Source organism: Bactrocera tryoni, chromosome 4, assembly GCF_016617805.1.
Source record: "Bactrocera tryoni isolate S06 chromosome 4, CSIRO_BtryS06_freeze2, whole genome shotgun sequence".
Lineage (NCBI taxonomy): Eukaryota > Metazoa > Arthropoda > Insecta > Diptera > Tephritidae > Bactrocera > Bactrocera tryoni.
The window spans coordinates 42,612,800-42,636,736 of record NC_052502.1 but is presented as its reverse complement, the minus strand read 5'-3'; the positions used below and the strand labels follow the sequence as shown (position 1 = coordinate 42,636,736).

Sequence of the window (23,937 nt, the reverse complement as noted above, 5' to 3'; positions counted from 1 at the left end):
CAGTGTGGCGAGTTGGATGAAATTGGAGACGAAATTATTATTGATCAAAATGTATAACAACTCAAGTAAATATTTTTTTTTTAATTTCGGAAGTTATCGACTTTAAAACCAAGACAGTGTTCAACCTCTTTTTTAGCATATAAAAATACAAGAATATCTATTCGATCAAAATTTCAGAAAAACTGGTTATTTAATATAGCTTTCTTAGATTAGCCAAGCGTTGGTCAGCAGCGAATCGAACAATCTATATCAGATACTCGAAAGAACGGACATCGTCAGGTGAAAAGAACCTTCACCTCAACTAGGCTATAACAGCGTAAGCAGTGTCTACGCCTATAAAGAAGAAGAATAAATTTGCGTTTTCTTGTCTCATCACCACTGTGCATCGGTTCGCTCGCTCTTCAACGTATATCTAATAAGATCTCATATTTCTTTTGGCAATATATTCACTAAAGTTGTCGGGCTCAAGCTACCAGACGTTGTGTGACAATGTGGTCAGTGAGTTTTGCACTTCAGTTCGGCGCTGTGGTTTTCATTTTTACTTGGTGTTTACATAATCACAGTAGCAAACGTTCACACTTTTTATATCGACAAAGCAAATAATGATCGACGATGCTTAAGCGGATTCGCAAGTAAATTTTTGCAACATTATTTCTGCATCTTTAAAGCAGAAGTAATATCAAAGCATTCCATTTATATTGGTTTTTGAATATATGAGGGTATTCTTCATATTCTTATAAAAGAATTTGAACCCGGTTTGTGGTAAAAGAGACCTCTGACACTTGTGACGTAACGAACTAATGTAGGGTTTTGTCAAATGCGCTTTAAAAAATAAAACGGGACTAAACTGTCATTTTTTGTATAAACACAATGACGCTGAATGAAGACCATCACCACCCATATATCATTATAAGCTCTAAGTTCAAGTAGAAATAATATTTCTACAATAAACTAGTTTGTACACTTATCCATTCCTAACTTAAATGTCAGAGGAAGCATTATTAAGGACCGACGGCTCGAAAGCAGCAGTTGGTGTTGGTACGGCAAAGCGATTAAGCTCATCATACCAAAGGACAGATGTCTGAGAATTTTTCAAATGAGGCTATCTGAGCACATTGAGACAAAGCTCAAGGCAATCTCGCTGACTGCTCGGAAGGAAATTTGCAGCAAACCGCATATCGAAAACTTACTACAGGTTTTCATACAACAGAGCCTTTATTCGCAGTAAGCACCATAATATCAGTGAGGTGTTCCTAAAAGAGAGATCTGACCACGTTCAAGGAAATAAACAACATGTCCAGAAATAATGTAAGGTTACTGATGACAATAGTACAGGCCACAGGGAAATTAGGGCACATTCTTATTATAATATTATCGTTATTAGAGTTCTTGATTGGAAAAAATGCAATGTACATACATAAATTTAGTTTTTTATTGGTTTATTCGAATTTTTTTTATCCAAACATGTTCCTAAAGTATTTCGATTACCCTCGGGTAGTTAGCATTATCCTTATTATTGTCGGCCGCACTGATGCTTAAGGTTTAGCCACTTTTACGAGCTATTTGATTCCATACAAATTATACCGCTAGATTTTACCATTTTTTTCAATGTTCAGTGTCCATATTCACAAAACTCTTTGCAGATATCATCGATCACACTGCGTTTAATCCTTTTTAATGACATTCGCTGTTTTTTGGAATCCAACATGTATGAAATGAGTGCATGGATACAATCAAAGTAAAGCAAACCAGCAGTGCCCTCATTCAAATCCAGATACCGGAAACGATTCACGTTGCAAGTGCAACCGTCATATATAAAATATATTTTGTTATGCTCGTCGTGTGCGCGAAATATCACATAATTGCCCCAGGGCGTCATGATGAAAACGCGATCCGCACAGCGCATACCAGCGCGAACCAATTTACAAAGACTTTCGTAACTACCGCTCTCCGAGCCAACGACAGCCATGCGTTCAGGTTCTTCTAAAATTCCGGGATAGTGATTTGGTCTACAAGCCACGGCTCCTTTGCAGCAAGCGTCTTCCGTGTAACGGCACGGATCATCAGACTTTATCTTATCATTGCATTTAGGCTCTGGTGGCGGCGGAGGTGGTGGTAAGGGCGCTGGTTCCGCGTGAACCATGGCCGATGCCGCTTTCGATTGACGCACTGACATTTTGCTCTTCTTTCGTTTGCCTTTGTCCTTGCCCTTACCCTTTTTGCCTTTCCCTAACGAGGGTTCTTCACTTAAAGCACTCTTGCGGTCTTTTTTGCCTTTCTTGCCCTTTTTTCCACCATCGGCTTGGTCATCTTTTTTGCCTTTCTTATCCTTCTTGCCTTTCTTAGCCATTATGATAGTGGAGTAGAGGGTGCGCTTTTTTAAACTTTAAATTTTTTTAATTTTCATTTATTTCAAAATATTGCTCTTTGTTTTTATTTAATTTTTGATTTAAACAATTATTGCAACATACTGAAATATTTTGAAAAGTTTGAAATGTTTGAATAACTTTTATTTCTACGTAAAGTTCAGAACGCAAAGCGTGTGGATTAGGGCAATGGTCTGCTTATAAAAATTCTTTCTATTATATCCATTAAAATACAAACAAAAGCAGCTTTGAAATGGGCGAAAAGGGGTGTGTCGATGGTCAGTTGTGTTTTTTTCAGGCCTAAAGCCGCACTGATAAGGTCCCAGCAGTTTGTCGATGGTGGGCTTTCGCTAATACGATCGATGCGTAGGATTGAGACGGCTTATCCCACGGTAGTTGGCGCAGATTATGGGATCTCCCTGTTAATTGATTGGGCAGAGCACACTTAAATTCCAAACGTCGGACATGCTTTCGTCACCATATTCTACAAAGAAACTGATGCAAGCTTCTGATCAGTAATTGCTGTTCGAACTTCTTCATGGTCGGGCAATGCAACACAATGGTGGCACAGCTGGCTGGCCAAGCTCCCGTGATGCCGAGCTATCTAATAGTAGAACACTACAGGACGCGGAAGCACCGACCCGCCCCCATTCTACTGATAGCGGTTTTAGGGTGCCTCTCCTTGCTAGCTCTTCAGCTTTACAATTGGCTGCGATTCCACTGTGCCCTGCCACCCATACTAGTCTTATCACAAAGTGAGCCGACGCTATTGATAACGAGGTTAAACACTCCATGTCCAACCCTGAACACGCTGTTAATGAGTTCAAGACTAGTATCGCCGCCCTGCAATCTCGGCTCTGAAAACGCTGCAATAGTCAGAAAGTCTGAAGTTGGAGCTCCTGACAGTAAACTCCTCCACAACTCTCTCGTCGAAATATGGGCATTTAAGTAGCAGCCACATTTCGGATTGGTGACTCCATGATCCAAGTGATCCTGTATGAAGACAAAGTATGTGAGGATTTCCGAGTGTTCATACACGTGTTCTCTTAAGAACCAAGTTTATCTGAGTCTGACAGCAACTTTCAACACCTTCCGACGATGTCTACGGGTCATGGTAGGAATGGACCTTGTGATGCACTACATGCTGATAAGCGTCACCCGTTCAACGCTCTCAAGTTTCTTTGCAAGTGTGGTCTTTTCTAGAGCCCTCCACCACATAAAGAATCCATTGAACTTAATGTGTTTGACTATGGTATCTTAGAACTAGAGAACCAGTTTCGATAAGAGCCCCATCTTATGCCAATGGCTCCTCTATTATTACAGTATTTAGCTCTGCTGGTATAGTATGATTGGGCAATGAACATTCAGAAAAAAACGAATCATAATACGATGCGTGTATTCCTAAAATGTTCGCACAGCGCTTGTTAGTAAGAAGTTGGTCGTACACCTGTGTCTGCAGCATAAAACCTCGTTGAAACGGATGCAATATTCTTACTTCTGTCTTCAAAACAATGTATGTATGTAGATGTTTATTTGAAAAAAGACTGTGTGAATGGACGCATGCAAATCGGGATTACACAATGGTTCAATGCAACACCGAAACCGTTTTATGTATGAACACAACGAGATATTATTATTCTAAACGTTTACCCGATCGCATACAATATTTTAATAGCCTTTCGTGTATTTTAGTGTCGTTACATTTTTATAGATTGAAAATAAAATAAAGCAAATGCAATCATAAAGCTCCTCTTCGCACACAACTTCCTCACATTTATGAGGAAATACACAGTTAACCCTAACGGCATTCGCTTTGTAGCGTTAGTGACCGGACCGAGACTGTAAACTTTACCGTTATGGCTACATTCATTCATAGATATAAACATATGGTTATCTACTTATATTTATTTCTGCTGTTTTAGTAGCACGCGCGTTCACATATTACAAGCAAATTTTGGTCGGTGAGTTGTCTTCGGTTGCGTTTTACGCCACGCTCATCGCTTGTATGATGCTTGTGTGAACAGAAGATGTGCGATTGCGTCAGGATTCGACGAAACCGCGAAGCGCTAACAACCGAAAAAGTGAATGGATAATTTTTGTTGTAAATGTAATGAATATACGCGAACATCGCTTGCCGAAAAAACGAATCAATTATGTGAATAAATGCATTTAAACGGCAGACAGAAACAGCTAGAGTGATTGTAATTTATACAAGATTCTATAGTATTTCCAGAGTTTTGAATATCGTAAACTGTGCGTTGATTTATACTCGTATATTGGCAATCCTAAGTTAGATCAAGATCAAATGTTCAATCGAATCAGTTGCCATGGTATGATTGTATTCAAGAATTTCACAGTTACTTTTTGTATATTGAATAACAGTTACCATTTTTTTATAGAGGGAGGAAGCATCGAAACCCGGAGTGCGGATCTTTAATCCGCCAAATCTAAACTACTCGCCCAACTCAAGACGCTCCCATAGAACCCCCGGCTAAGTATTACTTCGTGGGAGGGACAGAACATTTAAGTCTCCTCTATTGTTCGGATTTACGGACGCCTAATCTGTTGAAAAAGTCTCAGTTTTGTCATTAAATTGTCACCGTAAAACTACCACCGAGTGTGACTTTTAGTTTTCCCTTGTATTTGAAAAGCGAGAGCAATAAAATAATAAATGTTCAGGGCCTTCTACATATATACTCTGTACACGTCGGACAGATCGGATGTCTGGAATGTCTGGATGGAATCTGTAAAGGTACTTTCTAAAGCACCCATGCCCACTAAGTATTTGAAGTCAGATGGAAATCTTGGTGCCCATGCCGTCTGTCTATTCACAAGTGGATGTCCGGTATAAGTCGGTGGGTCCTGCGCTCTTTGGATGAGGAATTCCATACTGATACTGCATACAATACTACGGAACTCTTTACTTTTGCTATTAAAAATTATATTAGTTTCACGTCTGTTGGTTACTGCCTTCTTAGCACCCCGTCATACATGAGGTTCCATAATAGTAGGCATAATACTGAGAATTGGGGTACTCCACTGGAGATAGAGTAGCTCTTGGTACCTTCGTCCGTATCAAAAATCAGCCTTCTGTTTTTAAAATAACTCATTATAATGTTTATGATGTACTCAGGGGCACATTTCCAGGTCATTGATTATGTGTGCCCATTTTGCCCTGTTGAACGCATTCTTGACATCCTGGGTAATCACCACGCAGATCTTTTTCGTGCCATCTCTCCATCTATTGCCACTTATTCATCAACTACCAACTATCGCTCGACGTATTTAGTCCGAAACAAACTTTATTATTTATAAATTTACCGGCCGGCTTTCGTACTGCCAAAATTTCTATGAATCTAGTTGAAGACGCATCTACCATCGAGGGGAGTTAAATACCTAGAGTTGATCCTAAACAAGAAGCTTTTCGAGAAAAGACCAAAACAAGTTATCGGTTGCCCTGATTTGCTGGAGATGAGTAATTGGCAGAAGGCTATTGTACATCCAAATTAAATAGCGAAATTAGAAATAAAACATATAAGCAGATTTGTGAAAGGTTCAGGACGTTTTGACAATAGAAGCTTTGTAGTTTAATATGTCCTTAAAAATAAATCTGATGGACTCTCATCTGGATTTCTTTCCGCAAATTTAGGTGTTGTGAGTGACGAAGAAGGCGAGAGATTACATCAAGTCCTTTAATAGAGAAGCCCTAGTAAATAAAATGAGTGTAGAAATGCTTGCATATTATTGTTGGAAACTTAAAACAGACTTTCAAGAAGCCAAATATTCACGAAAATGAGGCTGATTTTGTACACTTACTGGCCCTAATGCATTCATACGAGGATAGCATATAGTAAAGGTAAATATAAGCCGATTATGAACTTAATCAGATATATGGAGATCGGTTGCCAAGGAATACCCAAGAAGGGTTGGTATTACCGATGGGCGGAATCGGATCATTCCCACGTGCGTAAAGCGCTATTAAACGAAAACTTATCTTAGCCATCTTTGAATTTCTTTAGGAAGAGGCATCTATTGTTGAAAATATTTTTAAAATATTTTTAGAAACCGTACAGGGTCGGCTAATGGTTTTGTCATCTCTACCTACCCTCTGAAAATGAATGAATTCGGGTTATAAATTCGGCTTTTTCGAAAATTTTGGTCAATCTGAGAGAAAGATTTTAAAGCTTAAGGGTGACTTTATGCCTCATATACATATACGCTTATGTATAGGCTAATATGCGAGTGATCTTAATAAAATTGCTTAGAATGGGACTATTTTTGTACTAAAATATCAAAATACTAAAAAAATATTCCTGGGTTTCATTAAGGTACCTTACATACAACCACCAATCACATGGAGCAAAGTCAGCCGGATGTTCGAAAATCCTGATATTGGTTATACAAGTACGGAGGGTAAGTCAAGTTTTCGTCCAATTTTATTTATTTTAGGCACAGCGACGTAGTGTTATGAGTAAAACACGCTTTGTAGTTTTCATTGAGATAACTCAAATATTGGCCGACATATCCAGTCACCCAGAAGTTCGAAAATCTTTATATTAGATATATGGGGGCTCAGCGAAGTATTGACCCGATTCAACATATTTTTAATGCACAGAAATACAATTCCCAAGAAAGGATTCTGTGTGAATTTCAATTGTATAATATATACATACATTGACAGATATTTTCAGTCAAAAGTCAACAGGAGTCCACATTTCCGGAATTTGAGGGCATGGACAGTTTTGGTGGGATTTGGACAATTTTTGATCGTAAGCTGGCATACTATAAAGAATTATTAGTGCAATATTTTATCCCGTTATACTAATTGGTTCTTGATTTGTGTACTGTAAAGTGAAAGAATCAAATGGAATTAAAGTTGTGTTATATACGGAGGCTGCTATATATATTTCTGGCCTAGGCAACACTAAGTGTTGCCAGGTGTAATCTGACATTTCCATTGGAAAGTTTGACATTTTTTAGCATAACATCACTCAGAACGTTTTGTCATTTAATAGTGAATTGGTTTATTTACAGGGAATTAAAAAAATCATCTCGGCCAAAAAATGGAATTAACTCGTGAACATTTTCGTGCGGTCATTTTTCACAACTTTCGACGTGGATTATCACGACAAGAGTGCATCGATGAACTAAAATCTTTGTATGTCTATGAAGCACCAACCTATAGCACTGTGAAAACTGGTACAACGAATTCAATCGTAGCCGACGCTCGCGCAAAGACGAATTCCGTGAAGGTCGTCCAAAAACAGCCGTTGTGTCAGAAAACATCGATGCCGTACGTGAACTGATAATGCAAGACCGTCATGTAACATACCTTCAGATAGAGGCATGCCTATGCATTTCTCCCACTAGCATACATTCGATATTGCATGAACACCTTGCCGTAAAAAAAGTTTGTTCTCGTTGGACCCCGCACAATTTGACAATCGCTCAAAAAGGCTCGTGTGGATTGGTGTAAAGAAATGCTGAAAAAATACGATCGCGGTGCTTCAAAAGACGTTTATAAGATCGTCACAGTTGTCCGAATCATGGATCTATGCGTATGAGTTCGAAACAAAACAGCAATCGACCGTGTGGGTCTTCCAAGACGAGCCAAATCCAACGAAAGTTGTTCGTGGAAGAAGCACTTCGAAGCAAATGGTCGACTGTTTCTTCGGCAAAAGGTCATGTGGTGACTGTTTTGCTTGAGCAACGTAGGACGGTGAATTCTGAGTGGTACACCACCATTTGTTTGCCTGAAGTCTTCGGAGAAATTCGAAAAATGAACAAGAGAAGACGAATCATTGTGCACCATGACAATGCGAGCTCTCACACATCGGCTCAAACCAGCGCCTTTTTGACCAGCCAACACGTCGAATTGATGGGTCATCCGCCGTACAGCCCTGACTTGGCACCCAATGACTTCTTTTTTATTCCCACACATCAAGAAAATAATGCGTGGTCAACGTTTTCGTCGCCAGAAGATGCTGTTGAGACATTCAAAAACCTTGTTTTGGAGGTGTCTCAAGCGGAGTGGAAAAGTTCTTCGAAAATTGGGTTGAGCGCATGCAAAAGTGTATAAATCTTGATGGCGAATATTTTGAAAAACAATAAAACCATTTTCGTTGATAAATATTCCTATTTTCATTATTAGGCCAGAAATATATATAGCAGCCCTCGTAAGAAGTAGGCATGGTTGTAGGTTGGTATAAACAGTGTGGTCTGCTTCGAAGAAAACGAAGAATGGAGAAGTCCAAACAGGTCACAAGACACTACTATGGCAAACTATTTGGTCGATTTGGCTAAGAATTGTAGAAAATACGGAAAATAAAAATGTAATCTTCTGTTATGACCGAATTAAAGAAGTTTAAAGCATCACTAGGTCAAAACCAAGAGTAACGAGATAAAAAGGAACTCTCAGACATGTAAATTACAATTTTCCAAATTTTCGATTTTCTTTGTAGGCTAAGTATTTACCGGATCATCCTAATAAGTATTTATGTTTTCCATACATACATGGGACTCTTTTTTTCCAAGTCACAAGTAATATGGATACTTAGAATCACCTGTTTCGAAAGCTCGAAGCGAATGAATGCCTAGGTATGAAATGAAAATTTCAAACGCAGTTTTATTTATCAACGGAAAATTCATGGCAACCGCGGCATTTCCGTAAGTGGAGAAGAAATATTGAATTGTTCACCGTTAAATTGAACAAATGAACTTATGTAACCATATGTTAGCGATCAGAGCAATTGTGTACGTATTAAAAGTTGTCAGGTGAAGAGGCAGGTTGGATACAGAGTGAAGCAACTAACTGACAATTTCAGTAGTTAACCGTTACTATCTTTCAACTGACTCACTGACTACTTGCCCCGGTGATGACACTCGCGGTTTATGCTTCTGGCTTTCCTGTCATGCCACACCATAATTATGCAGTTAAACACATATACACACATACATTTTTATATCTACCTAGGTATATACATATGTACATGTATTTTTGTCAACTACCGCATGCATCTCCGGTGGTACTCGCCGCGAGTTTACTGCCGCTGCTACCATACATACATACTCGTATTTACATGGAAGCACATACATACTTACAACCGGACAGAAAAACATGCCGGCCTGTAATCGACGTGACGTGGGAATTGCCTTTACTGCTGTTCAAATTTAGCTTTTATTTTAGACACTGTGACATTTCGTTGCAGTTTTTGTTGTTGCTGCGATTGGTTATACTGGCTTGAGTCTGGCGTTGCGGAAGCGAGTAGCGTCGTTATGGCAGCATTTCCTCACCTTAAGCCCCTCTGGTGGTCTGCTAAGCGCCTGTCGACAAACAACTCTTGCATTCACTTGCATTAACGGCACTTAATGCATCTGCTATTTTTATATCGCTTTTTCTTGTTGTATATCAAGTTGCTGCCAGTCACCTTTCGTGTAGTCAAATGTTTGCCGAATTTTCGGATTTTGTGCGCTTCATACAATGCCGTAATTGTATTGATTGCTTTGTTGTTATTTATCAATTGCGAGAAAATGTCTAGTTCACTAGCTTGTGGACATGCTTTAGTTACTGAATCCTGAACGCAATGTTACCAATTGTTGCCGATTTACTAGTTGACGAAAATCCAATCGCAAGACTGTTAAGTAAATGCTCCATAACGCATTGGCCTGCTGGATGATTTTGCTTTTTTATGATACTTAATGATCATATTATATAAATATATTGCATTATAGAAACGGAAAGTGAAAACTATTTTAATATCCTACTAATGAATAATGCTATATAAAGTAAGACAAAAAAAAACGAATTTTCCAGTTTTTTTTTCCGAGAAAACTTTTAAATTTATTGATCCAAATATTTGTGCACATATTATGGTATTTTTAACCTGTATTTTAAGATTTAGTATTGGTAAAAATATTTATTTGGCTAAACTCCGGGAGCTCCTCTCAAAAAAAACGTTTGACCCTTATGTCTATGAACTGCATCCTCATAGATTATAAAAACCAAAAACAGACTTCGTTAAAGTAATGTTAAATCTAGTAATTAATTAAAGAAATAAACAAAATAATTTTTTTTCTTCAAAATGGCAGTTTCTCAAAAAAAAATCGATTTTGAAAAATATTTCTGCTTTAATTGATTGTAAAAAAATATTTATCGGTGAGAAAAAATCTTCTATTAATTTCTAAACAATGTATTTAAAAAGGCTCGTGTTAAAATTTAAGACTAGTCGGTCAAGCTGTTTTCGAGTAACGTTGGTCACCGCCTTTGAAAACATTTTGAGAAAAACGCGTTTAAAGTTTCGCCTTGTACTTTCAAGCACTCTAAAACGCCTTTTAAAAATTGCTTGTAACTTCAAAAATATTCACCAGAATGATACGAAATTGTATGTGTGTATTCCTAAATATATGTTAAGAAAAATAAATTAAAAAAAAATCGATTTTGTGAAAATTCTAACTGTATGCTATATAACCCCTTAAAATAACTAGAGTATTAGTTATTTCTGATCACTTCCTTAAATTTTCATGTGTCAAAAATTAAGGTGTGAATGAGGCAGCAAAAATATCAAATCGATATAGAAAGAAAGTTTAGCACAAATAGTGCATTAAACAACTGGCCCCTCTTATCTACACAAATAAATGGTCGAAATGGGGTTTTGGTATTTTTAGCCCTCATACTTGTATATAGCAAATATGAGGACTCGTTTAACTACAACTGAGTTTATGCCGAAAATATCAGGAAATTTGTGAAATATGTTAATTAACATTATTTGGAAAATTGTTGGGACAATAATGTGGACTGAAGAATCTCACAGAAAATTTGGAAGTCACTCAAGCAGCCGTTTCCAAACACACGTTTAAAAGCAGTCGAATACATTCAAAAGTAAGAAAATTGGCTGATTTGAATTCAAAAGTCGTTGAAAGACGACTTTGCCGGTCAGAAAAGCTACTTGAATGCTGCCAAAAGATATCCTTTTGCATTGGATAGTGACTGGTGATAAAAGAAATATCCATTACGATAACCCTAAACGCAAAAACTTATATATGAAACCTGGCCACCAGCCAGCAAAATCAAAAATCCCTTAAACCTGGTGAAACCATTAATGGGGAAATCTACCGACAACCACACAACAAATTTATTTAGTAATTGCCAAAAAACACTCGGAATTTACGACTAGACACGAGACAATAATTTTCCATCATGATAACCCCCCATTTTGCAAGACTGGTTAGACAATATTTTTTCCGGTCTATAGAACGCCACTGTTCACATCAGGAAAGGTATTAAAAATTGATTCGATTCATTATTAGCGCCGTTTTTTTTGGATGAAATTTACACATTAACAGAAAGATGGGAAAATGTTACAGCTTGAGATGGACAATAATAAAATACTATTGTAAGTACATACATGTGCTTCTTAAATAAATGTCGATATTTTGAAAATCAAACAAATATGCACGAATATATGTATGTATTCTAAGAAAATTAAAGATAAGAAATTATTATATTAAGAGTTTGATCCAAGGTTTGAACCAATTTCATTCATATGTAATGCTAAACTACATAAGTTTTTAGAAAACTTGTCCAGTTATATTTATTAGAACATCACATGCTATATAGACTATGAAAAACGGTTTAAAGTTAGTTGAAATGACAGAAATCACTATAAAACATATAGGGGATAGAGAAAGATAAGAACCGAAAGTCAACCAGAAGATCAAAAATCTTCATATTAGGTGTACTCGTAAGAGGGTATAGGGGAGAGAGATTTGGTCTATTTTTATCTATTTTTGGCATAAGAACACACTGTAATCATAAAAAGATTTTCTCCGAAGATTAACACTACATCTAATAGATTGATTCAGCAAAAAAGTGTGCACTCAGAATTTAAAACTTTATTATGCTTGGTTATACTGTGTTTTCTCACATTTCCATACTGTAAGATATGGATGACAGAATAACGTTATGTGTCGTATTTGGTCAAGCCGTCCTTCAAGTATTGAATTTCTTCTAAAGATGGGCGGCGGTAGTCTGATTACACCCATCTGCCATACCAATCTATGCACAAAATATTTATATAAACTTTATTCAAGTTATCACTTGCACGTGCAGATGGACGAACGGACAGACAGTCACCTGGATTTCAAATAGTCGCATCATCATCATATCAGAACTGTCACAATAGGGATATGTAAACCCCAAAATCACCTGGTTGTCTATCTTGATAATGAGCCATGCCTAAGCACAGTATCCCTTTAGAAAGGCGTGCTGAATATAATATTCTACTGAAAAGATAAGAATAGCGGAGTTAAGCTAAAAAAGTGCGTCGACGGCATGTACATATATACCTTAATAATAAAATTGTATTAACAGTAAAACAAATTTTACAGAAATTACATAATTTGTAAGCTTCAATCGCCGCTTAATGGTGGCTTCACTGGCGTGCATTTTCGTTGCACTAGTCAGACCGCACACTTTATAACTTAACCAAGCGCAACAAAATACGTGTACGCTAACATAACTGTATTCAGGTTGAATTGGAAGAATATATCGTCACCTGAAATGCAAAATAACGTAACAACATTTTCGGAAATTTACAGTGGCATGAATGAAACACGAAATAAAATGGATCATGAGTGAAATAAAATATTAATATTGGTTAAAACTAGTTTATATTTGATCGGAGAACCAGAAAATGTTGAACATATGTAATATTATGTAAGTAATTTGAAGTAGTGAAGCGTAATCTATAAGACATTCAATTTCGAATTTTTTGATGATACGTTATTTTGCATTTCAGGTGACGATATGTATATTGTGGACGTGGTAGTCAAGTCTAGCAGAGTCAATGTTCAAAAACCGTCAGACTGCACGCCGTCTAGACATTCGCTTGCTAAAATGACCGCACCAATTGAGTAGCGGCAAGTCTTCTTTGCTTCACCAATTTTATAAACGACTATGCGAGTGATCAACCAAACTCTCTATTGCAACTAGAAACTCATCATATACTAAGTTATTATCACAAGCGCTCTCTGCCTCCGATCATCTTTTCCGTTCCATGCGCTCATTACTTTTATTGATGACTCGTTCAATCACAAAGAGATCGCTTTTGACGCTTCACTTGGCTCTACGCTGAAACGTTATTGATTTAGAAAGGTATATTTTATAACGGTAGATCAATAAATGTTACAGTAATGGAATTCGACTATATCATAAAGCTTAAAATAATTGGCACTTATGCAATTGAGATGTAAAATGTGACTGATTGAAGAGACTGACGATTTCAGAATGCAATTGAGTTATTAAAGATTATAAAAATATTTAGATATTTTTTTTTTAAATATAGAGATCTTATTAATTTATTAGATTTGTACTGTACTTATTTTTGCAACTACCCGGTTATATTCAAAAATGATCTAAGCTCTTAGCAGGATATTATTATTAAGTATTTTGAGAACTACTTTGCAACTGACGAGGAGATCCTCAGCTCAGTCTGTACTGGTTATATCACATTGATTTGTTCTAATAAATTTGTTCGGCTGGTGTCTAATATTGCGGACTGTGTTTTAATTTCAAGTAATTGATGTGAGTATTATTCGGAAACATGAATACAAGGGCCTTAAACTTGCAACTGCAAACTGCTCTGCAGTCTAGCAACAGGTGCTCGAAATTTTCAGGCTCCATATCGTAGAACCAGTACTATGCACAGGATGTTAGACCCATATTAATATAAGCACCAGTAGAGCTTTAAACTCATAAGCAGAGTGTGCCACTTGGCTATAGTTGAGTATGACGATAATTTCTTTTTCCATACTTTTTATTAGAAAAAGAAATGAGACTGATTGGTCTAAAAGATTTTACTAGTGAATATTCCTACTGCTTTGGGTATGAAGATCACCTTTGCAGTCTGCCATGGTTCAAGGATATACGCCAACACTAGGCTATCTATCATCAGCCGAACAAGGTGGAGGTCTCCGTCCCCGAAGACTAATATTTCGTGAAAGAGGTCATCGCATTTAATCGTTAACATAGGTCTTCCGCATTGTCTCCAGGAAATACGTAAGCAAAAGTGACATAGCTCTTACTTCTACACTAGTTGTATAGACAGAAGCCTTGTCTAGTGATGTCTAGAACAGAAGGGAGTTCCTTGTAACAAACAGTGGTTCACGACCCGTATTCTCAATATTTACAAGTAGATTCTTCTTCTTCTTCTTTACTGGCGTAGTCACCGCTTACGCGATTATAGCCGAGTTAACAACAGCGCGCCAGTCGTTCTTCTTTTCGCTACATGGCGCGAATTGGATATTCCAAGTGAAGCCAGGTCCTTCGCCACTTCGTCTTTTCAACAGAGTGGAGGTCTTCCCCTTCCTCTTTCAGAGCTGGAGTGTTTTCGTCCACTCGGACAACATGAACTAGGAGGATGAAGTCATGTGTAGAAGTTCACGCAAGTGAGGAAAGTTCTCTGATCGCCATTCACTTGGGAGTGGCCAGAAACGATTCTTTTACATATGGCTCAAGCAGCTCACGACTTCCGGTCTTTGACCAAGTATCCTCTGGGTAGCCTAAGAACATCCATTTGAAGGCTAAAATGAGAAGCCGAAACATCCCCTACATAGGGTTGTGCGCTGGGTTTGAGACCCGCCACGTAAAAAAAACACCCCCAATGAAAACTACAAGTAGATTGCTGCTAATAATAATGTGTTGCAATTCATTCTGCCTCATTCCGTATGGTGAGCGTTCGCATCGCCCCCTAAATAAGAAGCAGCTTCATTCCCCTGCCTTGATGGAGGCAAGACCAAGGTTCCGTTTCATTAATATTTAACGCTTAACTCTGCGCTACATGTTTCCAGAGTATAAAATTGTGTATATTGATGCCATTTATTATATTGCTTTCGCTTGCCCAAAATTTATTTGAAAGAAAACAGAAAATCTGCCATACCATGAACATAACATAACATATGAGAATAACAATCTACTCCTTATTAAACTAATTCTTTGTACTGGTAACTGAAAATATATTTTTGTACTTTTGGATTATATTTTGTTACGATATGGTTCATAGATTTTTTTGTTTCGAAATGTCAGTAATTTTTTTCGTTCATTCGCATGATTCAATTATTCTTTATTATAGAATCAAACGAGTTCACTCGCATTTCATCCTTGCATATATTTCATTTGACTTTTAAAGACTATAATTAATTTAAACTGAAAACATTTATTTATTAAACGTTTACTGTATTTAATTATATAATCTTATACGATCCATTATCATGCCAGATCCAATACCAACATCTGCAATTTACGCGCATCCTTGCTCCGATCGCAATGTGAAGCAGGCGCCGTCGAATGATCTTCGTAAATTCAAACGTCTCAAGGGTCCCGTATATGAGGTTATTCTTAAGGAGTTCTACGAGGATGGCTGTTACACATCGGCACGTTATTTTGAATATTTAGTGGCAGTGGAGCGCGACCTGATCGAACAGAAACATGAAATACATTATGTCTACGAGGATATGGATTTGCTATTTCAACTTGTCGACAATGTAAAAATGGCAGAGCAAGTTTACCATTTGGACAAAGGACATGGTGTTTATATGATGAGGAGAATACTTTACCAGACTATTGGTATGGTTGAGAAACAAAACTTTGCTTGGTTAACTAAGCAATTGTACAACATAATATCTAAGTATATGCTCGAATCTACAACAAATTATTCAGCAAAAGAACAGTCCTCGAGATTCGTTTTCAAATACGCCAAGTTTCTGAAGCAGCAAGGAAAACGTTGGTCATATTTGTAAAAATCTGAGAATTAGACTTTAATATACTTTTTATTGAGCAGCGGAGCATCTTCGCAAAGCTACGCTTATTTTACCTGTCGCAATGGATGTGGCTTGTAGTGAAAGATGGAAGCCGGATACCAGCCCTGAAAATGAGAAGTTTCCTACGCTGCATGCAGCTTTGGGTACATTATTGGCCGAAATATACCTGGTCAAAGCCAAAGAACCTGGCATAACGCGGAAGCACGCTTTGAAACGAACACAGAAAGCAATCAAGGCTATTGCTCAAGGTTTCCAAAAGCTTTATAATTCACTCATATTATTTAAATACTCATGAATTGAAATATTTTATCATATTTCTTACAGTGGGCATTAAGGCAAACAAACTAATGGCGTTCAAAGCTTTTCTGGTAAAGATTGAACTTCTAATGGAGGCTGATAGATTTGACTGGGCATTGAAAGAGATACTTCTACTGAAAGAAAGCGTCATGAAAGCGACGGGTGCAGAGTTTCTGGAATCCAAGTTGGATGTTCTCAAGAAGCTTGGCACCACACTATATTGGTAAGATGGTAACTGAAAATATATTTTTTCCTTTCAATTAATAAAGTAAATTTTCAAAACTCAATTTGAAATTTATATTTTCCAAATATGTTCTTAAAATCAACGTTTATACTTCTCTTTTTTCTTAATAAACAGCCTTGACCAGTCGGTTGGTGCCATAGAAGTTTTCGCCAAAGCTCTGGACATATGCAAAGAGAATGAATACTGGCAAGGTGAAGGTGATATTCTACTGGAAATAGGGCATGCACAACGCCGCTTGGTCGGTGGCGAAGTAAGGGGACGTTTGGCATTTGAGATGGCTAAAATCCATTTTGATCATCAAGCCAATCACGCAAAAGTCTTGAGTACTAAATATATGATAGCTGCTTTAAGATCCGATCTCATACATCCCGAGTTAGTGAATTTAATGAAAGCTAAATCGTTTTGTAACTTCTATCGACTACGACGTTGGAAGAATCTTTGCGAACGTTTTTGGGATGAAGACAATCAAGTTGGCTATATAAAACAAAATACTTTGAGCAACATATCGAAGTACTCATCTCAAAACCTATATAGACTATACAATCTCGTATTGAACACGCGTACTTCCGTTTCTAAAATAAGAGCTTCGGAAATAGAAAACATAACATCAGAGGTCCCCAGTAGTGAAGAGGAAGTTGATTTGGAACGTATTGTTGCTGATAATTTATATTACAACGAGAAGGACTCAGTAAGTGACGTGTATGTAGAGAAAAACATGATACCGGAAGAAGAAGAACAAGAGGAGGAGTTCTTTAGTGCAGATGCTGAGCTTTCCAGCAGTTATACAAGGGATATAGAAAAAGGCGTTAGAACTAAATATTTGAATATAGTAACTCAAGCAAGAAGATTTTCAGAAAGTACGGTTTCAAGAAGATCTACAAACAAGTGGGTGGTCAGGGATTCGGATCCGATATGCTGCCTACTACGTGAGGAATGAGATGTTATTGTACTTCATCTTTTATACGTTTTCTCAAATAATATTCCTCTTTACATACGAAAATATTGTAGAAAAAACATATTTAAAAATATTTATTCTGCAATTGTTATTTAATTGAACTAAATAATACTATTTATAAACATGTGTTTAATTCAGCGTCGGTTGGGTTAAGTATTTCAATGTTACATCTTGATTTGATGCTTGACGATGGCGTGAGAGGATTTAAAGTTGTATGGAAATTATTGGATAATATTTTCTTGCGCTACTTTCTTCTTCTTCATTGATACTGCTTCTCCCAGCGGGTACTGTGTCGGATAGACTCCAAGCTGGAGTGTTTTCATTTATTCGGACGACTTGACCTAGCCAGCGTGTTCGCTGTCTCTTAATACGCTTAAATATGTCAATGTCGTCGTAGGAAGATAGATCCATGTGTAGAAGTTTACGCAATTGAGGAAAGTGCTTAGAGCGCACATAAGAACTGCCCCCCTACGATGTCAAAATCGTGTTTAAAGACTTTAACGCCAGGGTGGGAAAAGAAGATTTCTTTGCCACAACGGTCGGTAAATTTAGCCTCAATGAAGAAACATCGCCAGATGAGTTGAGGCTAATCGACTTCGCGCGAAGCACGAAATATGGTTATCTGTAGTACTAGATTCTAGCGTAAGAAAATTCATCAAGCTAACTGGCTGTCTCCGGATCGAAAAACCACCAACCAGATCGATCTTGTTGTGATAGACGGAAGACACGTCTCTAGTGTTTTAAACGTGCGTATGCTCCGAGGTTCTAACATCGACTCGAACCACTATCTTGTTGCAGCCAAGCCACGCTCTAGCCTCTGTGCAGCAAAAAACGCACGTAAACAAACACAAGGAATGTTTAACGTCGAGAAGCTGCAATCCATCCAATCAATCTCCGGCCTGCTGATTGGCAGTGAAGGCATACGATGGCGGACCCGATTCCATAATCGATGACGATTGAGCAGACGTTCCATTGCCCGACTATGAAGAAGTCCGAATAGCATTTACCCATCTGAAGAACAACAAAGCGACGGGGGCCGATGGATTGCCGGCCGAAATATTCAAACATGGCGGCGAAGGACTGATAAGAAGCTTGCATCAGTTTCTTTGTAGAATATGGTTGGACGAAAGCTTTTCCAACGATTGGAATTTAAGTGTGCTCTGCCCAATCCACAAAAAGGTAGATCCCACAATCTGCGCCAACTACCGTGGGATAAGCCTCCTCAACAACGCATATGAGGTTCTATCGAGCGTAGTGTGTGAAAAATTGAAGCCCATTGTCAACAAACTGATTGGACATTATCAATGTGGCTTTAGGCCTGGAAAATCAACAACTGACCAGATGTTCACCATGCGCCAAATCTGGGAAAAGACCCGTGAAAAGAAATTCGACACACCACCTTTTCGTCGATTTCAAAGCTGCTTTCGACAGCACGAAAAGGAGCTGCCTTTATGCCGCGATGTCTGAATTTGGTATCCCCACAAAACTAATACGGCTGTGTAAACTAACGTTGAGCAATACCGATGTCTCCGTCAGGATTGGGAAGGGCCTTTCCGAGCCGTTCGATATCAAAAGAGGTTTCAGACAAGGCGACTCCCTATCGTGTGACTTCTTCAATCTGTTGCTGGAGAAAATAATTTCAGCTACAGAGGTTATTCGATCAGGTCCAATTTTCTATAAGAGTGTACAGCTGCTGGCGTATAGCGATGATATTGATATCATTGGCCTCAACATATGCGCCGGTAGCTCTGCTTTCTCCAAACTGGATAAGGAAGCGAAGCAAATATGCCTGGCAGTAAACGAGGACAAGACGAAATATCTCCAAAGAAACAGTCGTCGCACTCCCATGTCCCTATTGACAGTCATAACTTCGAAGTTGTGGATAATTTCGTCTATCTTCGAATCAGCATTAACACCAACAATAATGTCAGCCTCGAAATCCAACGCAGAACACCTCTTGCCAACAGATGCTACTTCGGACTGAGTAGGTAATTGAGAAGTAAACTCCTCTCGACGAAATAAAACCAAACTCTATAAGTCACTCATTATTCCCGTTCTGCTATATGGTGCAGAGGCATGGACGATGTTTTTCGAGAGAAAGGTTTTTCGGAAGATCTATGGTCCATTGCAACGACGAATAACGTAGTCGATGGAACAATGAGCTGTATGAGATATACGACGACATTGGCATAGTTCAGCGAATTAAAAGACTGCGGCTACGCTGACTAGGTCATGTCGTTTGAATTGACGAAAACACTCCAGCTCTGAAAGTATTCGACGCAGTACCCACCGGGGGAAGCACAGGAAGAGGAAGACCTCTACTTCATTGGAAAGATCAGGTGGAGAAGGACCTGGCGTTGCTTGGAATCTCCAATTGGCGCCAAACAGCGAAAAGAAGAAACAACCGACGCGCTGTTGTTAACTCGTCTATAACCGCGTAAGCGGTTTCTACGTCAGTAAAGAAGAAGAATGTATTTATAAAAGTTAGGTGTGGTTCAACGAGTTGAACAGAAAAAAAGTCATATTCGTTGAGAGGTTAGCAAACCGGAATCATAAATTACCTCTCACTGATCATTTGACCATAAACACAGGAACCTCTACACCTTTGCTTAGGCTGGCGTTAATGTAAATATCCCCTTATTTCATTTGACGAACCAAAAAAGTTGTATATAAATATACATTATAGTAGGTTTCTGAAAACTTTTCACATTTCTTTGTGTTTTACGATTTGACGCACAAATATATTTTATATTTTTATTTAACGACAGAAAAGCAGACCAATACAGACCAGACTTCGACTCGAAATAAAACAAAGGGACAATTGAATTACTACTAATATACCTAATTATATACCTTACATACTTACAAATTGTGTATTTCTTCAAGGAGTGTGTTACAAAATGCCGATCCGTAAATCTGTAGTCTTCTACAATCGTGAAAAAATTCGTTCTCAACTCGTTGACCTCGACTATATTCAGGCACGGCGACTAAAGGGACCCATCTATTGTGCTCTAGTGAAGGAACTGTATGAAGAAGGCTGCAAAATAGGTGCCGGGCACCTGAAAAACTTGGCGGAAAAAGAAGATTTCTTCTATGAAACTAAAGTCATACGAGATCGTGTTTGCGATAATGTAGAACTCTTAATGGCGCTGTTTGAGAATATACGCGTCGCCGAGAATGTGCATATACTTGGCCACGCACAGAGCTACAAAACGACCGCCATGTGCCTTCATCAGATAATTCAATTGCTGGAACCTCACAAACTTAAATTCGATTGGCTGCTCGAGGATATATATAGTGTAATAATACCAATCTGTGAATATATTGAAAGCATTGCTAATCACAATGCTGAGGAAACGATTGCTCGCATCTATTTTAAAACCGCAAAATTTCATAGTTCAAGTGGTAGGTTGCCGTACACCAAAATTAACATAAACGAATTTTTAATTTATTTTTCATTTGCAGAAAACTCCTTACCAAATGCAATCAAGTTTATGGAAAAAGCGATGGTATTGAGCCGAAATGAAGAATGGCTTTCAGACTATATAACCGAACGTGAATGGGGTGTTTATCCGACGTTGCACTTGGTGGCGGGACGTGAATTCGCTGAATTATTGTTGCGCTATGGAAGCGTTGTGGCAAAGAAAGATGCCAAGGCTGCGGAGGAGTTGCTGCACAAAGCTACAATAACCATCGCTGAAAGTAAGTTAGTTCCCCAAAATTGTACCCTTTTGTCTTTCGCATTTTAGCCTCAATGGTATTTTCCTTTCTGGCAACACAAAGCCCGTTACCGTTTTTAATCCCTGGTGACACATCTGTGTTTTATGGTTACTTGAGCAGGGCAGAGTTGGTACCAATTGTGTGTATCTTTCACGATAAACGTAGACCATAATTTTATTTAAGTAGTTTCAAGGTGTTCGGCGTCTCATAGTGTGCACGTTCATTAGAATGACGGCAAATCTTGGTGAATCATAATCTGATCTATTCGACTTTTTTCGATCTGTAGATAAACCAGTAGTTTTTTTCTTCCTTGTTTAGAAGCCGTTCCTTAGAGATAATCTAAATGGGCACCTTCAATGTGTAGTTTTTTACCGTTAGCAGAGATCGTCATCATAACTAGAGACCATGTGGAAAAATTTTCACACAATCTCGGCGGCTATGATGGGCACTTTCAGTCACCTTTCGTAATTTAAAATCTCTAATTATCTAATCAACCTTTTCGTTTTCAAAGTTGGTGTAGAGAAGAATAAAATTCAATACATACGTGCGCTGCTGTCACGGACTCAATACATGTTGCAATCGGAAGATTTTGATGCTGCTTCAAAAATGCTGCTAAAAGTGCGGAAAGATATGACCTCGGGGAACGAGGTGACCGATCTGAAACAGTTATTTGATCTATTTCTATATGAGGGGATATGCTTATGGAAGTAAGTAAAAAATTCAGTAAAATTGTCATACTCTCGCATACTCTAAATAGCTGTTGGTCTGTCCGAAAACTAAGATATTTGAGAAAGGAAATGTGTTCGACTCGAACTACCTTGACTAAACTCGTTGAAAATACGAACAAACGATTTACTAATTTTCACTCTTATCTCCCAATAACGGTATTGCTCAAAGGAAGATAGCTATCTACAAAAAAAATGTCAGTCATGAATCATATATCGCGGATTTTGAATTTGTTATCGATTTTTGATTGTTTTGTTGTTTAATGTTGGTATTCATATCCTTTATTTATGCTGACAAGATCGGCCAGATTTAAATGTTTAGATAGTTTTTGACAGCTGAGTCGGGTCGCCGCGAAGTTTGTATCAAAATTGCTTGCTTTCAACTAAAAACAGCTTCGCGTTGACATTGCCCTGGAGATGTTGGACTCAGTCAGCGACGAGCCAGATCTGGACCAGAAGGTCATAACTGGTGAAAAATCATGGGTTAACGGTTATGATTTCCAAGTCCAAAGCTTAATCATCCCAATGCAAGCTACCGCTTAGCCAAGACCAAAAAGTCCTCAAGTTAAGCGGGCTTGCAGCCACCGCTTCTGTGATTTTTTGTTCTCAAATCTAAACAGACCCATGAAAGGATAACGCTACGCTTCGAGCGAGGAGATAAAAACTGCATTAATAGTTATTAATAAATAAACACATTTTAAGAAATTTTTCTTAGTTCCCGAATAAGAGACAGGATCTATATATTTTCCTAACTACAATGTCAAACATAATGATCTCATTCTACCGGATACATCGGTCAATATGTAAGTCATTCTCATGAAATTAGCATTAGGCGTATTTACTGAGCACATTTCGATACCTATGAATAAACTGAATGAAATCCGTTCATATCTGCCCTATGTCCCTAAATAAATAGTTGTGTTGATTTTAATGAGGAATACTTCAGGCAATAAATCAGCTAACTTAAGCAAAGTACAGTTCGATTATTAGGTTATTGCAGACTTTGTAAAACCTTAAGATTTGCTAGAGTATCTAATGTTCGGTTCCCCCGAATCTAACTCTCCCTTAAGGTCCTTATGTACTCAAATTAAATGAAAATTATTTTCAAGCTCCAAGGATAAAAACGGTGCTATTTTGAAACTGCAAAGAGCTTTAAAATATGGACTAGAGAGTGGTTCCAAAAGCAGAGAAGCCGAAGCGCTTGTGGCTATAGGCAAGATTCATGCGGAAAACGCCTTAGAAAAAGGACCCGCTCGTCAGGCTTTCACACGTGCAAAGCAAATTTATGGGGAACTCGGTGACGTCTTGAACCGTAAGAAGGCCCGCTATATGTTGGCCAAGTTGAAAGCCGATGAGATATTCCCATTTTTCATGGATTTGCTTAAGGATAGTAAGGAGCGATTTTGTGGATTCTATAACTTGAGACAATGGAAAAATTGCTGCAAAGCGTTTTGGAAAACAATGGGTGTTGAATCATTGGAAACTGATGAAATTTATTGCCTGTTAGAGGACGATATTAAAGATACATTCGCTTGGAAAGGTGATATTTTCACTTGAATACCAACAACACTTTCCACATCACTTTCAGGCTAATCAAAATTGATTTATTTAATAAATGCAATTTCAAATGAATATCTTAGAAAGTGAATGATCTATTCCAATTAGAGTTTACATAGGACGGATTTCAGCTATACCTCAATAAGAATGAAATGGGAGTAACAGACGCAATCGCCTTGTGAAATCTCTGAGTGAATTCCGTGAAGTAGACGGAGTTTACTTTGTTACATATGTAAGTGTTGGCTATGGTAACTACTC

At 38.0% G+C, this 23,937-nt stretch overlaps 3 protein-coding genes and 1 pseudogene across 3 annotated transcripts; 3 read left to right on the top strand and 1 right to left on the bottom strand.

Annotated features, from left to right (window-relative positions):
- Positions 1 to 1,483: 1,483 nt before the first annotated feature.
- On the bottom strand, positions 1,484 to 2,439 carry LOC120775435. The gene has a single exon (XM_040105621.1). It carries the CDS (start codon positions 2,348 to 2,350, stop codon positions 1,613 to 1,615), a length of 738 nt encoding a protein of 245 aa, XP_039961555.1. The 5' UTR covers positions 2,351 to 2,439; the 3' UTR covers positions 1,484 to 1,612.
- Positions 2,440 to 7,447: 5,008 nt separating this feature from the next.
- LOC120773808 lies at positions 7,448 to 8,106 on the top strand (annotated as a pseudogene).
- Positions 8,107 to 15,562: 7,456 nt separating this feature from the next.
- On the top strand, positions 15,563 to 17,659 carry LOC120775488. Its single transcript, XM_040105691.1, has 4 exons — positions 15,563 to 16,143; positions 16,202 to 16,429; positions 16,506 to 16,701; positions 16,837 to 17,659. Exons 1-4 carry the CDS (start codon positions 15,633 to 15,635, stop codon positions 17,657 to 17,659), a joined length of 1,758 nt encoding a protein of 585 aa, XP_039961625.1. The 5' UTR covers positions 15,563 to 15,632.
- Positions 17,660 to 20,450: 2,791 nt separating this feature from the next.
- LOC120775553 lies at positions 20,451 to 23,705 on the top strand. The gene is made up of 4 exons (XM_040105781.1): positions 20,451 to 21,082; positions 21,143 to 21,379; positions 21,909 to 22,104; positions 23,232 to 23,705. The coding sequence occupies exons 1-4, from the start codon at positions 20,578 to 20,580 to the stop codon at positions 23,677 to 23,679; spliced, it is 1,386 nt and encodes a 461-aa protein (XP_039961715.1). The 5' UTR covers positions 20,451 to 20,577; the 3' UTR covers positions 23,680 to 23,705.
- The last annotated feature ends 232 nt before the right edge of the window (positions 23,706 to 23,937 follow it).